Source organism: Neofelis nebulosa, chromosome 1, assembly GCF_028018385.1.
Source record: "Neofelis nebulosa isolate mNeoNeb1 chromosome 1, mNeoNeb1.pri, whole genome shotgun sequence".
Lineage (NCBI taxonomy): Eukaryota > Metazoa > Chordata > Mammalia > Carnivora > Felidae > Neofelis > Neofelis nebulosa.
In genome coordinates, this window is record NC_080782.1 from 152,678,243 (window position 1) to 152,694,645 (window position 16,403).

The following is a 16,403-nucleotide window of genomic DNA, read 5'->3' on the forward strand; positions in this document are numbered from 1 at the left end:
AGCTCTTGGTCTCAGAGTCTTGAGTTCAAGCCCCACGTTGGGTGTGGAGCCTGCTTAAAAGAATGTTTGGCACTGACAACATCCATGCTACAGTAGTGGTTTCTCAGGACGCCAACAGGGTGAAGATGTGAAATTTGGTGTTTTTCAGTGGCTGTAAGGAGTGCCCATGGGTGTGCAGGTGACAAGATCCGTTAGCTTATCTTCACGGTTTTATTTTCCACAAGAGTCACACGTGTCCTCAGGGAAATTTTCTGTTACAATTGCAGTGCCCCTTGAGGTTTTACAACAGATGGGTGTGTTGGTGTTTTCCGACAACATCAACCAATTCTCTGATTCTCCACAGATGCCAGCTGGGGGTCCAGCAGTTTAATTCAGCTCTGGCCCCATCTCTGTGGGACCCACAGGCTCGGGGATCCATCCCACAAGACCACCCCCACTTCAGACGCCAACCCCAAGTCCAGACATCACCTGTGCTCTGACGCATGGGAGACAGATGAGAGGTTCCCACGGCCCCTCCTCGGGTTTGATGAATGTGCTGGAAGGACTCACAGATCCTAGGGAAACGCATATGGAAAACTTAGTGGTTTCTTACATAGGAAAGGATGTGATAAAGGGCACAGATGAACAGCCAGATGAAGAGGCACACGGGTGAGGTCCGGGAGGGTCCTGAGCCCAGTGGAGGCGTGCCCCAACCCAGAAGCTCCCTGAACCCCCCACTACTGGGATCTTTGGGGTCTTTGCCACATAGGCACGAGGGATTGTGATAGCTTCCTAGGGGACAGGGGTGGGACTGAACGTTCCAGGCTTCCAGTCAGGTCTCCATCTTTCTGGGGACCTGCCCCCACCCAGGAAGGAACCAGCCAGGAGTCGCCTGGTTAGATCAAGAGACGCTCTGTCACCGGGAAATCCCAAGGTGGGAAGGAGCTTGGTGTCAGGACCAGGATGGAGACCAGATGCACCACCCTCCTTATGCCACAGGTCCTGAGCTGGGCAGCAGCCCACGCGCCGAGCACCTGACCGTGTGCACACCTGCTTTTCCGGAGGACTCAGTGATTGCCTCCGAGTAAACCCAGCAGGGGTTGTCTAACCCTTTAGAACCCTTTCACTGAATGCTTCACTGTGAGGATGTGATAGTCATGGTTTCAAGCATGCGGGTGTGGCCTTTCCAATGCCAGGTCAGCCAGGGTGCTGTGCCCGGACACCACAGACCAAGGGTTATAAACACACTTCTTTCTCAGGGCTCTGGAGGCTGGAGGTCTGAGACATGGTGTCTGGTGAGGCCGATTCCTGGTTCACGGATGGCATCTCCTGGTGGTGTCCTGTGGTGGAAGGGGCAGGGGTGACCCCTTCTTAAGGGCACTGATCCCATCATTGGAGCTCCACCCTCAGCACCTCATCACCCACCAAAGGCCCTGCCTCCAAGACTGAGGCCCTGGCAGTATGAATTCGGGGTGGGGGAACCGAGGTATCCAGGCTGTGGAAGCCGGCTCAGGTCCCAGGGTGGTGCTGGGTGCCTGGTAACTGGCTGCTTAGTCTTAAGCCCAGGTGCCAGTCCCTTCAGTCTGTGCTGCGGCCGGGAAGGCTCAGGTTCCTTCTGGGATAAAGGGTCTCTAGGTTCCGCCCACACTTGAGTTGTCCCTGAAGAAAGGGTGGCTTGCCCCAAATGTAGATTCACTCACGCTCTGTCTGGATGGGAGAGGGCACGGCCGACCCCCAGCCCCGCCCTCCCCCAGGAAGGTCAGCAGGGAAGCGGAGGCTTGGCCTGCCTCTGTGTTCGGCTCAGTGAGCGTTTTCCAGATGATAACGTTTGCCGGACACTTGTTACTCGCTGGACATAACCATATGAGGCCACACTCAAAAGCTAGCAGGTGGATTCAAAGGGCCCACGTCCTCAGCTAGGACCCCACGTAGCCGGCACTACTTAGAAATGCGTATGTATTGCCCAGGGGAGCAAGTCTTCGCAGAGGCCAAACCTACTTCCTTAGGAAGGGTCTGCCCCAGCGCATGTCGCGGATAAGCTTTGCAGACCCCTGCACACGGACTCAGCTCCGCAGACACGAGGCTGTGCTGTTTGGGGGTGCGGCTGGAGGAGCCCAGGGGCTTGAGTGAGCCCTGCACGCACCTGCAGAAGCTCGGGTCATTTCCGTCGTGCCTCTGTGCTCCCTTCTCTCGGGGCCTCGCTGCGGGCAGCAAGGGCAGTAACTTGGAAGATTTGGGGGCCTGCACTCTTGCTCTTGCGATGGAAACTAAAATGAAGTATCTTTGGGAGGAAAGGAGGGTGATGGGAGCCGGTCTCCTCCACAGTCAGGGTTTCTCCTGTTGGACGATGCGCGAAGCCAGAGAGGCACACGGGCGGGAGAAGGAACGGGTTCAACGGCATCCATCAGGGGCTACCCAGAGGCACGCTGACAATGCGGGGTGGGGGGGAGTAGGAGCGGATGGGTCGGGGGGGGGGGGGCTCTGCTCTCCCCACCTGAGTCGGGTTGTTTGCATGGGCTGGTGTCCCTCCCCTCCCCCGCTTCCCCTGTGCAGCCTCAGCGCCCTGGGTGGGGGTACAGCCTCAGCGCCCTGGGTTGGGTTACAGCCTCAGCACCCTGCGGTTGGGGTCCAGCTCATTTGGTCCAGTAGATCTTACCTTGTTCCTGAAATACTCCTGGGGAAAGTACACTTGAACCTGGCTGGAATGAGTGGCGGGGGGGGGGGGTCCCTGGAAGCCAGCAGCGTGGCCCACTGTCGTTCACAGAAGCCTTGTGGAGAACTGCATTCCTTGCCCCCACGGGCTGCCAGCAGGACAGGAGGGGAGGACCCCCCCATACCCAGGTGGCTCGCATCATCACCTGTTTTTCCAAGAATGAATTTTTGTCTCTCACTTCTTTCCTTGCAAAGAAATACATGCTCGGGGTCTGGAGTCAGGGTAACACGTGGGCATGTTGGGTTACAGCACAAGGGTACTGGTGCTGGCCACCATGGCCTACTGACGGCTTTCGGCTTCCTGGCCTTCTGGCCTTTTTCCCAGTCCTGCGGCTTCTGGTGGAGGGTCGGAGACAGTGTGGGCTGTTGGGCTCCCTTCTTGCCCCAATGGTGTGCCCCCACAACTCTCGAGGCCATTCCTCCTGAGGCCATTCCTCCTAGGCCTGGGAGGGTTGGGACACAGCCTTCTGCAGCTGAGGAAATCACACGCTTCGTCAGGAATCAGACCAGCTGGAGGCCTCCCCTGGGGCCGAGTCTGGCCCCCCATTTCTTGCACACAGTGTAATTGTGTGACAACTTAGTTTTGTAGCCCTTGTGGCCTCTCAGGCTTGCAGCTGCCCTGAGCTCCACTGCGGCAGCTCCCCTGCCCTTGGTGGCAGGGCCCAGGCCTGGAGGTCAGCCATACATGTCCTGAAACACGCTCCAGGTGTGGCTGTGGGCATGGGTGGGGCCACATAGCAGTGTGTGCAGGTGCAGAAGGAGACGGGCCCCCAACAGGGGTGTGCCCAGGGTCACACAGCAGTGCTGGCAAGTGCAGGAGATGGACCCGATGGCTTTCCAGGGGAATTCTACCAGACATTTAAGGAAGAGTTAACACCTATTCTCTTGAAGCTGTTCCAAAAAATAGAAATGGAAGGAAAACTTCCAGACTCATTCTATGAAGAGTTACCTTGATTGCAAAACTAGACAAAGACCCCACTAAAAAGGAGAACTATAGACCAATTTCCCTGATGAACATGGATGCAAAAATCCTCAACAAGGTATTAGCCAACCAGATCCAACAATACATTAAAAAAGTTATTCACCACAACCAAGTGGGATTTACACCTGGGATGCAGGGCTGGTTCAATATCTGCAAAACAATTAATGTGATTCATCACATTAATAAAAGAAAGGACAAGAACCATATGATCCTTTCAATAGATGCAGAGAAAGCATTTGACAAAATACAGCATCCTTTCTTGATAAAAACCCTTAAGAAAGTAGGGATAGAATGAGCATACCTCGAGATCATAAAAGCCATATATGAATGTCCCAAGGCTAATATCATCCTCAATAGGGAAAAACAGAGCTTTCCCCATAAGGCCAGGAATGAGACAGGGATGTTCACTCTCGCAACTGTTATTCAACATAGTACTGGAAGTCTTAGCCTCTGCAATCAGACAACACAAAGAAATAAAAGGCATCCAAATCGGCCAGGAGGAGGTCAAACTTTCACTCTTTGCAGATGACATGATACTCTATATGGAAAATCCAAAAGATTCAACCAAAAAACTGCTAGAATTGATTCATCAATTCAGCAAAGTTGCAGGATATAAAGTCAATGCACAGAAATTGGTTGCCTTCCCATACACCAACAATGAAGTGACAGAAAGAGAAATCAAGGAATTGATCCCATTTACAGTTGCACAAAAAACCATAAAATACCTAGGAATAAATCTAACCAAAGAAGGGAAAAGTCTGTACACTGAAAACTACAGAAAGCTTATGAAAGAAATTGACAAGGCACAAAAAAAATGGAAAAAGGTTCCATGCTTCTGGATAGGAAGAACAAATATTGTTAAAATGTCGATACTACCCAAGCAATCTACATATTCAATGCAATCTCTATCAAAGTAACACCAGCATTCTTCACAGAGCTAGAACAAATAATCCTAAAATTTGTGTGGAACCAGAAAAGACTCCGAATAGCCAAAGCAATCTTGAAAAAGAAAACCAAAGCAGGAGGCATCACAATCCCAGACTTCAAGCTATACTACAAAGCTGTAATCATGGAGACAGTATGGTACTGACACAAGAACAGACACTCAGATCAATGGAACAAAATAGAGAACCCAGAAATGGACCCACAAACGTATGGGTAGCTAATCTTTGACAAAGCAGGAAAGAATATCCAATGGAATAAAGACAGTCTCTTCAGCAAGTGGTGCTGGGAAAACTGGACAGCGACATGCAGAAGAATGAACCTGGATCACTTTCTTACACCATACACAAAAATAAACTCAAAATGGATGAAAGACCTCAATGTAAGACAGGAAGCCATCAAAATCCTTGAGGAGAAAGCAGGCAAAAACCTCTTTGATCTTGGCTGCAGCAACTTCTTACTCAACACATCTCTGGAGGCAAGGGCAACAAAAGCAAAAGTGAACTACTGGGACCTCATCAAAATAAAAAGCTTCTGCACAGCAAAGGAAACAATCAGCAAAACTAAAAGGCAACGGACAGAATGGGAGAAGATATTTGCAAATGACATATCAGGTGAAGGGTTAGTATCCAAAATCTATAAAGAAGTTATCAAACTCAACACCCAAAAAACAAATAATCCAGTGAAGAAATGGGGAAAAGACATGACTAGACACTTCTCCAAAGAAGACATCCAGACGGCCAACCGACACATGAAAAAAATGCTCCACATCACTCATCATCAGGGAAATACATATCAAAGCCACAATAAGATAACACCTTACACCTGTCAGAATGGCTAACATTAACAACTCAGGCAACAACAGAAGTTAGCGAGGATGCGGAGAAAGAGGATCTCTTTTGCATTGTTGGTGGCAATGCAAGCTGATGCAGCCACTCTGGAAACCAGTATGGAGGTTCCTCAAAAAACTAAAAATAGAACTACTGTAGGACCCAGCAATTGCACTACTAGACATTTATCCAAGGGATACAAGTATGTTGTTTCAAAGGGACACATGCACCCCCATGTTTATAGCAGCACTATCACCAATAGCCAAAGTATGGAAAGAGCCCAAATGTCTATCAATGGAGAAATGGATAAAGAAGATGTGAGATATATATATATATATATATATATATATATATATATATATATATATATAATGGAGTATTACTTGGCAATGAAAAAATGGCAATGAAATCTTGCCATTTGCAACTACGTGGATGGAACTGGAGGGTATTATGCTAAGTGAAATTAGTCAGAGAAAGGCAAAAATCATATGACTTCACTCATATGAGGACTTTAAGAGACAAAACAGATGAACATAAGGGAAGGGAAACAAAAATAATATAAAAACAGGGAGGGGGACAAAACAAAAGAGACTCATAAATATGGAGAACAAACTGAGGGTTGCTGGAGGGGTTGTGGGAAGGGGGATGGGCTAAATGGGTAAGGGGCATTAAGGAATCTACTGAAATCATTGCTTCACTATATACTAACTAATTTAGATGTAAATTTTAAAAAATAAAAAATAAAGTTAAATAAAAAAAAACAGGGAGGGGGACAAAACAGAAGAGACTCATAAATATGGAGAACAAACAGAGGGTTACTGGAGGGGTTGTGGGAGGGGGATGGGCTAAATGGGTAAGGGGCAGTATGGAATCTACTCCTGAAATCATTGTTGCACTATATGCTAAACTAATTTGGATGTAAATTTTAAAAAAATACAAAATAAAACAAGGTAAAAAAAATTAAAAAAAAAAAAAAAAGAAGGAAAAGTCCCCGCAAGGGTGTGCCCAGGGCCACACAGCCAAGCGGGCAGCTCCAGAAGGAGATGGGCCCTGCAGGGGTGTGCCCGGGGCCACACAGCAGTGCAAGCATGGCCCCCTCCCCTTGGTGCCTCCCAGATGGGCCTCTCCCCTCAGATGGACCACTCACAGCTCAGCCAGGCCCATTGCTCCTGTCAGAGCCATGAGGAGGACGGGACAGTCCCATGGCATGCAGCCAGCATGTGGATGGTCTGGCACACCACATGAGCAGAGTGTAGATGCAGGGAGCACCCAGGAGGCCAAATGTCCCACAAGAGCCTGGTGATATATGGGCAGGGGCTGCAGCTGGTGGCCTGGGGTCTGTCCACAGGCAGCAGATGGGCTGGTGCCAGGGGTGCATGGCCGGGGGGATCCTGACCTGCAGGTGCCACTTCCTAGAGCCAAACTTGCCTGTCTTTGACAGGGCATAGGGACAAGGGACTCAGAGAGACTTATGAGTGTGAGCTATGGGGGGTTACAGGTCAGAGAGGAGGATGAGCATGGGGGTGAGCTATGGAGGATCACAGGTCATGAGGAGGACAGAGGAGGAGGGTAAACTATGGAGGGTCACAGGTCAGGGAGGAGGATGGAGGAGGGTCTCCAGACCCCTCTATGGAGTGTCACAGGTCAGGGAGGAGGACTGGAAGAGGAGGATCACAGGACTACAGGAAGTCAGAAGTCGGGGGGGGGGGGTAACCGCTAATATGCTGGTGTCAGGGGATCATCAAAGTTGAGATCATTCCCAGTCCCCATGTGGCATCAGTGTTCACAGAAGAGGAAGAAGGACCCTGGAGGGCTTGCCCTCTGTTGGCTACAGCGTGACTAGCTATCTGTGTCTGTACCACCTCGGTGTCCAGGATCTTCAGGCACCTTCTTCTCAGAATGTAGCTTCCCAAACCCTGAGAAATGAATGTCTGTTGAAGCCTTCTATTTCTGTGGTTTTATCATGGGGACTGAGCTCAGATTTTGGGCACTCTGGGTGCATCTGGTCTGTGCTCAGATCCTCGGTTTCCCCAGCAGACACAGGGGTGCTGGCTGAGGGCAGGGGTGAAGCTGAGTGTGCATAGAACTCCCATCTTGCTGGCTATGGTGGGTCTGCTTCCTCCCTACCCTCCTTCCCACCTCCCTGGGTGCTCTGGACGCCTGGCCCTTACAGCTGGCCGTGGTGAGGGTCGACTGGTGGACACACCTGCAGGAAAAGTCCTCAGATCAAGCAGGTGCAAGGGCTGCGTGTCTTCCCCTGGTCCCCACCCTCATCTGGGTTCCTGAAGGGGGTTTCTCAGACCTGGGCTGCTGGAGGCGGGGATCAACCACTTCCCAGCAGGTGGCCCCTCTGGGTCCTGGTTAAGCCCCACCAGACAAAGGCCACCTTTCACCCAGGCAGGGCTGGCCTTTTGTCCCTACTTGTCTCTGCATCAGGGCGATAGCCATGGAGTTGGGAACAGTCTTCCTGGGTCATTTGCAGCACACACATTGTCCTGCCGGCCCACCCTGGGGCCTGGGGCCCTCCCTTGTCCATGGCCAGCAAAGGCCCCTAGCTGGGTTCTCAGGGGTTCCCATTTAAAGGCGCCATGGACACAACAGCTAGGCCAGGTGCTGCCAGAAGCGCCTGCCCTAGGCCTGTGTGTAGCTTCTGGCTGCCCACCTATACCCAGAGTCTGCAGGACCTTCAGACGGCCAGTGCACTTGGCATGGTCCTGGGACCCCTGTCCCCTCTGGGCAGTCCTGGGTGCCCTCTGTGTGGTTTCTGGTCCCTCCCTACCCTCTGGCTGGTTCTAGTCCCCTCTGGGCAGTCTTGGATCCCATCTGGCTGGCTCTGGGTCCCCTCTGACTGGTTCTGGATCCCTTTCTGGGGGAGGGGTCCCAGGTCCCTTCAAGGTGATCTTGGATATCCTCTGGGGGGTCTCAGGTCCCCCTCTCTCCTCTGGGTGGTTCTGGGTCCCCTAGGCTCCCTCCTTCCCTGCACTCCGGGATATTAGTCTGAACAGGGTTCCCCACAAGATGGGGTCCCTGCCCTACCCACATCCCTGCTGTCCCCCACCAAACACCTGGCCATGCAGAGTCTGTGCCCTTTGCTTCCGTGGGGCTGGGGGTGAAACCAAATCCGGGGCAGTGACACCCGGGCTATTTTGGAGTTGGGCTGGGTTGGGCTGGCTGGTGGTGGGGGCGGGCCCAGGCTTCTCCAGCTGACAGCGTCCGCCTGTCCTTTCGTCCCTGTCCAGTCTGAGGACCGGCCAGAGAGTGGGCTGCTGGGTGGGAGCCGTGTCGGTCCTGGGCCCGTGGAGGGAGGTGAGGCCCAGCAGCCCCTGCCCTGCCGTCTGAGCCCCCCGCCTGGGTGCTGCTCCCAGCCTCCCGTAGAGACAGGTGAGGAGGCAGGATAGACAGGGGTGGGGGCCATCCTGGGCCTAGCCCCTCTCCTCCAGGACTGCTCTGTTGAAGGTCAGGGCTGTGGGGTACAGTTGGCCCTGGGAGGGGGCTGGTCTAGCCAGGCTGTGCCACTCCTCTGAGGGTTGGAGCCCTGGAATCCAGTCCCTGCAGTGACCTGAGCCCTCATTTGGGGAAGGAGCAGCTGGGGTGTGAGGTCAGGGGGCCATGGGGTGCATCCACCTCCTCCTTCGCTGGGGGCTCCCTGCTGTGAGGCAGGCCTGGAGGTCTGGCCGGCCCTGCCCCCAGCTCTGCTGAGATGGATGTCCGCTGACAGCTGGGGCTATTTTAGGCCTGTTGGCTCAGCAGAGGGGACAGCCAAAGGGGCACTGACACCTGACTCCAGGAAACAATTTCCCCAGGAGTTCGGGAAGCCGCCAGCCCAGGGGTCTAGGGGGAGGCACAGACTCCAGGAGCTGCCCTTGGAAGTCTTTTCTGGAAGGGTGGGGGCGGGGGCAGCAGGGATTCCCAGGAAGGGACCAGACTCTGCAGTCAGGCTGCAAGTCACTTCCCACCCTTGGTGCATCTGAGAAATGGCCCAGGGGCCCCTGGAAGAGGACCTGAGATTGGCCAGGTTCTAGAAGAGCCAGGATGGAGGGTGTGGGCAGGGCTCAGGTCAGCCCCAGGGACTCCTGGGCTCTAGAGAAATGACCCCAGGTGGGGGTGGGGGAGTCATGGTCTCCATGTGGAGGGAGGCTCCTGCCAGTGCCAAGCTAGGTCCTCCAAGGCATCAGGAGTCTGAGTGGGGTCTACAAGGAGCTGCCTTCCCAGGTGGGCATCTGAGGAAGGAAGGGGCTTTTCCTGGGAGGCTGGGGCTGTGTCCCTTTCTGAGTCTCCTGTCTCTGAGCGCACTGCTGCATGTATGTGCCCAGTGGGAGTTCTGGGGGCCCCCAGAGGGTGTTCCCGACTTGGCCTGAAGGACGGTGGGTGGCTCTGGAGTCCTCGGGCAAGCATTTCTGGAGCTAGGGTTGTACTGACCAGTGGGGATGCCTGCCTGGCAGGGTAGACTCGGAGGCAGCTGTATCTGTGGGAGCCCCCAACCCTGGCTTCATGGTGTCTGCTGCATTGAGGTGGGAAATACAGGCTGTTAAATGAGGAGACAGGCATCAGCACTGTCCCTGGGGGCCTCAGAGGATCTTGGAGGTCTCTGCCCACCCCTGTCAGGCCAGGGGTCAGCCAGTGCACCTGCCAAGGTCCTGGGCTGGCTCCCCCTAAGCACGTGTGGTGATGGGAGCTCCCTCTCCTGTCCCTGTCACTGTCCCTGCCCCCCAGAGGCCACTAGCTGTGGGGTGGCCCCTGCCCATGCCCACTCATGAGCTCAGAGGACCTATCTCCCATAGCTGCACCTGGTGTGTTGGGGGGAGGATTCAGTGTCCTGCTTTGGGGGACCCACCGACTGTGATTCAGGAGGGGGGCCCTGGGAGCTTAGATCTCAGGGGAGATCTGAGTAAGCCTTCCCCAGAGGGACATCAAGGCCCAAGAGGGCGTCCCCAGGGGCGGGGCTCGGGTGGCCACCCGCCCAGGTCCTCCCAGCTCCAGAACATGGCCAGGCCATGGGGGGCAGGGGCCAGAGGTGCTGACCACACAGTGAGTCAGCAGGCTGGAGCGGTCTCACCTTCTAGAGGGGGATTAAGGGGGATTAGGCCCTGAATCACAGGACATCACCCCGCTTGTCCCCCAGTGGGCAGCCCATGCTAGAAGCCCAGCTGTGGATTGGGGAAGGAGTAAAGGTGCTTGAGCCCAGCCCTGAGCCCAGTGGGCTGCTGTTCTTACCTAAAGAAGCCGGGGGGGGGGGGGGGGGGGCGGGGTAAGGCCCAGGCTCACCATACCCACCTGTGCTGAAGGCCAGCTGGGGCCTGAGGGGGAGGGGAGGCTTAGGCAGAGGCCTGTCCCCTGAGGCTTTCGGGTGGTGCCCACCCCATCCCCACAGGGTGCCTGGCCAGTGGAGCCACAAAGTCTGTAGAGTGACAGGGCTCCTGACAGTCAACCTGGCCAGGCCCTTCCCAGGGGACTCTCTGCCTGTCCTCCCTGGGCTCACTGCTGACTGTGTGCCCTCCAGATCCTCCTGTGGCTGTTCACAGTGAGGGGGTGTGGGCAGCTCAGCCAGTTAGGAGGAAGTCACCTGGCAACAGGGTCTCTAATCCTTTCCTACTCATCAGGGTTTTTTGGCAGGGGAGGGGAGGAGGCATCGCAGGACAGGTGCAGGCAGCTACAGGTGGGACAGGCCTCTGTTGTGGGCACTTCCCGGGGCGAGGAGGGCTGAGCTGCACCCGGCAGGATGTGTGGCCCAACAGCTTTGGAAGATGAGTCACCCGGAGGAGGAAGTGGGGGGACAAAAGGGGACACGCAGGGCCAAGGGCTCAGAGGAGAGCCTGCTGGGAGATGGGTCACCTTGGGTGCACTCCTGCCAGGGGCCAGGCCCCGTCCAGGTGTGGAGAGTTGAGTGGCAGAGATGTAAGCAGACTGGAGTTTCAGACTCCAGGAAGCAGAGGTGTGTGGGGGACGGGAACTGGTCACCAGGAAGCAGCTGGAGTGGGCAGGGGGGAACAGGCAGGTCTGTGTGGAGAGTTACAGCATGGCCCCCAGGGTAGGGAGGACCCTGGTGCACAGAGAGGAGGGCCAGCCTGGCTGCTGGTGTGCTGTTTTGGGACAGGTTCTCAACTGGACCTGAGTTGGGGCGGAGGGCTAGAGCTGGGGGGACAGGAAGGAGATATGCTCACCCGTTAGAAAAGCCCGTCGAGGGGTGCACTAGACTCCAGGTGCCCAGAAAGGGGTAAATCTGATTTTTTGCACCACTGTGCCTTCTGGTAGTTCTACCTGCGCCTGGAGGTCGGGGGTGGAGATAAGGCCGGGAGGTGTCCACCCTGGGTTAGACTGGGTTCTTCAGGGACACTGATTGGGAAGCCGCGGAGGACTCGGACAGCACCTGCGGCTCATCCCCACTATGACCTTCCCCCAACCTGCTCTCAGGTCCGTCCCGCCGCCCCCGCCCCCCCACCATGGATCACTCATTCAGCGGGGCGCCCCGATTCCTGACCCGGCCCAAGGCCTTCGTGGTGTCGGTGGGGAAGGACGCCACGCTGAGCTGCCAGATCGTGGGCAACCCTACGCCGCAGGTGAGCTGGGAGAAGGACCAGCAGCCGGTGGAGGCGGGCTCTCGCTTCCGGCTGGCCCAGGACGGCGACCTGTACCGCCTCACCATCCTGGACCTGGCCCTGGGCGACAGCGGGCAGTACGTGTGCCGCGCGCGCAATGCCATCGGCGAGGCCTTCGCGGCCGTGGGCCTGCAGGTGGACGCCGAGGCCACTTACGCCGAGCAGGCGCCCCACTTCCTGCTGCGGCCCACGTCCATCCGCGTGCGCGAGGGCGCCGAGGCCACCTTCCGCTGCCGCGTGCGCGGCTCGCCGCCCATGGCCGTGAGCTGGGCCAAGGACGGCCGGCGCCTGGGCGCGCCCGACGCCCCCCGGGTGCGCGTGGAGGCCAGCGGCGAGGCCAGCGCGCTGCGCATTCAGTCCGCGCGGCCGCGCGACGGGGGCACATACACGGTGCGCGCCGAGAACCCGCTGGGCGTCGCCAGTGCCGACGCCGCGCTCACGGTAGACGCGGACCCAGACGCCGCCCCGCCGGGAGCCTCCACTGCCGGGCTTCTGGCGCACCTGCAGCGGCGTCGGGAGGCGATGCGCGCCGAGGGCATCCCTGCCTCGCCACCTGGCTCTGGCACGCGCACCTGTACGGTGACTGAAGGCAAGCACGCGCGCCTCAGTTGCTACGTGACGGGCGAGCCTAAGCCAGAGACGGTGTGGAAGAAGGATGGCCAGCTGGTGGTGGAGGGCCGGCGACACCTGGTGTACGAGGACGCTCAGGAGAACTTCGTGCTCAAGATCCTCTTCTGCAAGCAGTCGGACCGGGGCCTCTACACCTGCACGGCGTCCAACCTGGTGGGCCAAACCTACAGCTCCGTGCTGGTCGTCGTACGAGGTGAGCGCCTCGCCCGAGGGGCGGGGAGTGCACGGTCCCCGCCCAGGTCGCTGCCCGCAGAGCGCAGGAGCAGGCGCCTCCCCAGTCCCGCCCCCACCTGGAATGGAATCCGTGGTGGAATCCTGAGGCAGAGCTGTTGGCGGCTCTCGCCTCTTCGGGCCCAGGAAATGAGGGCGACACGGATGACCCTCGGCCTGTCCCATTGTCTTTGTGAGAGTCACATGAGTGAACAAAGCGCTTTGTCCTAAACACCCCCTCCTCCTGAGACACTGTCGGGGTGAGCCAGGCCCTCCACCCCAGTGACAGGTTGCCAAAGGGGTATCCCAGGCAGAGTCCGAGAGAAAGGCAAGGGCTGGGGCTCGGGCTGGGGCCGGGGCTGGGGCCGAGCCGGGTTGAGCCAGTTCACAGGTTCCCGTTGAGGATCCCTGGAGGGGTCTGGGGCTCCCTCCGGGTTCTGGAGGGAAGCCCTGGCAGGCGACGTGATCAGGTCCTGCGGGCAAGTTGGCGAGGCTCCTAAGAGCAGAGACTGACCTCCACTTCTGACCCGCTGTAGGATCTCAGGGCGCTCCGACCTTCAGTGCGCGCCCCAGGCCATGGCCCACGCGGAGGAAACAGCCCGGTTCCTTGGGGAGGGGGGCTGCACAGGGGGAAATGCGCAGGGCAGCGGGGCCTGGCCCACAGCCGGTGCTCAGGGACTGCAGTGATCTGGCGCTGGCCCTGCCGCCTGGCTGCTGCGTGGGCGTGAGTCCCCCGAGCTTTGCGCTGGGCTGCTGGCTGGGGCCTCGGTTCTCCTTTTTGTCTTCAGGACATCTTCTTCTGTTTAAGGGAAAGGGGCTCTTCAGGTTCTGTGCCCTCGCCCGCCCCTGTCCTGCCTCCATCCCCCTACCTCCCTACATGCTTCCCTGCTGCTCGCCTGCCTCTCCACTCCCCCCTGCCCCGTAGCCCCCTCAACCCTGCCCTGGTCCCCCGCCCCCACGCTCCAGCTTCCCACTCCGAGCCCCTTAACCTGCCCCCCTTCCTGCCCTCCCCCGCAGCTCACCGCTGCCCCATCCCCACGCTCTGCCCCCTCCCCCCTCCTCTGTCTCCTCGGAGCTCTCTTCCCTGCCTCGCCGCTGCAAGCATCCCGCCGCCCCAGCACCTCTCACGCGCCTCCTCCCCTCAGAGCCCGCCGTGCCCTTCAAGAGGCGACTTCAGGACCTGGAGGTGCGGGAGAAGGAGTCGGCCACGTTCCAGTGCGAGGTGCAGCTGCCGTCCACGGAGGCTGCGTGGTACAAGGAGGACACGCGTCTGTGGGCCAGCGCCAAGTACGGCATCGAGGAGGCGGGCACTGAGCGCAGGCTCACGGTGCGCAACGTCTCGGCCGACGACGACGCCGTCTACATCTGCGAGACCACGGAGGGCAGCCGCACCGTGGCAGAGCTCGCGGTGCAAGGTGGGAGGGGTCGGGCGGGAAAGGGGTAGGGTCCTACGGGGGGGGGCAGGGGTCATGTGGGGGTGAGGGCAGGGGTCCTATGGGGGGTCAGGGGTCGTGTCGGGGGAGGGCAGGGGTCCTGTGGGTGGCAGCAGGGGTTGGGGGGTAGGGGTCCTGCGGGTGGCAGCGCCATGCGGGTGGTGAGGCCTTGCAGGAGGTGGGCAGAGATCGGAAGGGGCTGGGCAGGGGTCCTGCGGGATGCCGACGGGGGTCCTGTGGGGGGGGGTGCAGGGGCTGGAAGGGGCAGGGAAGGGGTCCTGGCGGGGCAGGGGTCATGCGGGATGGGGCAGGGGTCCTGCGGTGGTGGGGGAAGGGTCCTACGGGGGGAGCAGGGGTCATGTGAGGGTGAGGGCAGGGGTCCTACAGAAGGTCAGGGGTCGCGTGGGGGGAGGGCAAGGGTCCTGCGGCTGGTGGGGCCATGCAGGTGGAGGGGTCATGTGGAGGGTGGGGCCTTGCAAGGAGTGGGCAGGGATGGGAAGGGGCAGGGCAGGGGTCCTGAGGGATGGGGACAGGGGTCCTGGGGGGGGCAGGTGTCTTGCGGGGGCACTGGGGGCATCATGCAGGGGGCGTGGGGCCATGTGGGGGGTGGGGGGAGGGTGTCTTGCGGGGAGGGTGTCTTGCGGGGATGGACAGGGGCCTGGAAGGTGTGCTGGAGGGAGGCTGGGGCAGGGGTCCTGTCTGACCAGCCCCTCACCCTGACCACCACAGGAAACCTCATTCGGAAGCTCCCGAGGAAGACCGCGGTCCGCGTGGGTGACACGGCCATGTTTTGTGTGGAGCTGGCCAGGCCCGAGGGCCCTGTCCACTGGCTGAGGAACCAGGAGGAGATGGTGGCCGGGGGCCGCGTGGCCATCACCACAGAAGGCATGTGCCACACGCTGACCATCTCCCAGTGCAGCCTGGAGGACATGGGCGAGGTGACCTTCACTGCTGGTGACTGCCGGACGTCCACCCAGTTCTTCGTGTCTGGTAAGGGCCTGGGGAGTGCCCTTGGATGGACAGTGCCCTTTGCCTCCTTCGTCCATGGGGCCCTGCTGTGCTCTCCAGCCCGCTGCACGGAGGGCTTTGGGGGACTGAACCAATGGGTCATAGCTTCAGTTTCCTGGGGCCCCTGGTTTGTTTGCGCCCTTCTTCACTGTGATCACCCCAGGTGACTGTGAGGTAGCAGTCCTGTTGGCCTCCCCACTCTATGAACCAAATTAGAAGGTAGGGATTGTTGTGGGTGGCATGGGGTGGGTGTGGGATGTCAGGTGTAGGCATGTCCTCTTTCTGTGACCTTTGGTATCCCATTTGTAGATTGGGTGGTAGGTCACTCCCCCCACCCACACCCATTGGTCAGTCCTTGGTTGGGGTAGGAATGTGTCCCTGCACACAGGTCTGAGCACCCTCAGAGTGGTCACTGCACCTGCTTTGGTCACTGGTTAGCCTAAGACCTGCAGAAACGGATAAGCCTGGTCCCCAGGCCACGTGCACAGTTTGAGTGGCCTGAAGCCGGAGCACTCTTCCCACTGCAACCAAAGAAATGGCCACAGGGCTGGGACAGGGGTGGCGGGCCCACGCCCTCCCTGGGCCCAGTGTCCCCTTGTGCCTTGGCCATTCCCAGATCATGAAAGTAGCTCCCCCAGCAGGGTGGGGTTCTGTGACACCTTGAAGGGCTGAGCTTGGACCCAGGGCCTTGGGAGGGAACTGCCGGTCAGTGATATTGACTGTGCTCTCTCCAGCCCCTAGGAGGCCGCCCCTGCATGCCCCTGAGGCCCCTGTGGTAAAGGGAAGGACAGAGTGCTCCGTCACCCTTGCCTGGTCCCCACCACCCCATGGGGACCGCCCTGTCCCCATCGACGGTTATCTGGTGGAAAAGAAGCGGCTTGGTGCCTATACCTGGAGCCGGTGCCACGAGGCGGAGTTGGTGGCTGAACGTGAGCTGACTGTGGCCAGCGTGGCTGAGGAGGGGGACTTCCAGTTCCGGGTATCAGCTGTGAACAGCTTTGGCCAGAGCCCCTACCTGGAGTTTCCAGGGACTGTCCACCTGGGTAAGTGAGGAAGGCTCCTGGAGCCTGCCCTGAGGGCT

General features: G+C 58.2%; 1 protein-coding gene across 48 annotated transcripts in view; it reads left to right on the top strand.

Moving 5' to 3' along the window:
• OBSCN (obscurin, cytoskeletal calmodulin and titin-interacting RhoGEF) overlaps window positions 1-16,403 on the top strand; it is a 198,606-nt gene that overhangs the window by 23,687 nt on the left and 158,516 nt on the right. For 26 of the 48 annotated variants that reach the window (XM_058740567.1, XM_058740605.1, XM_058740579.1 and 23 more), the window contains exons 1-5: window positions 8,638-8,826; window positions 11,857-12,864; window positions 14,027-14,296; window positions 15,044-15,304; window positions 16,057-16,365. In XM_058740567.1, coding sequence (XP_058596550.1) covers window positions 11,886-12,864; window positions 14,027-14,296; window positions 15,044-15,304; window positions 16,057-16,365 — 1,819 coding nt within the window. In that variant the 5' untranslated portion in view covers window positions 8,638-8,826; window positions 11,857-11,885. Of the gene's footprint in view, window positions 1-8,636; window positions 8,827-11,856; window positions 12,865-14,026; window positions 14,297-15,043; window positions 15,305-16,056; window positions 16,366-16,403 lie in introns of those variants that run through there. The other 22 variants (XM_058740666.1, XM_058740745.1, XM_058740641.1 and 19 more) reach the window with 5 other exon arrangements.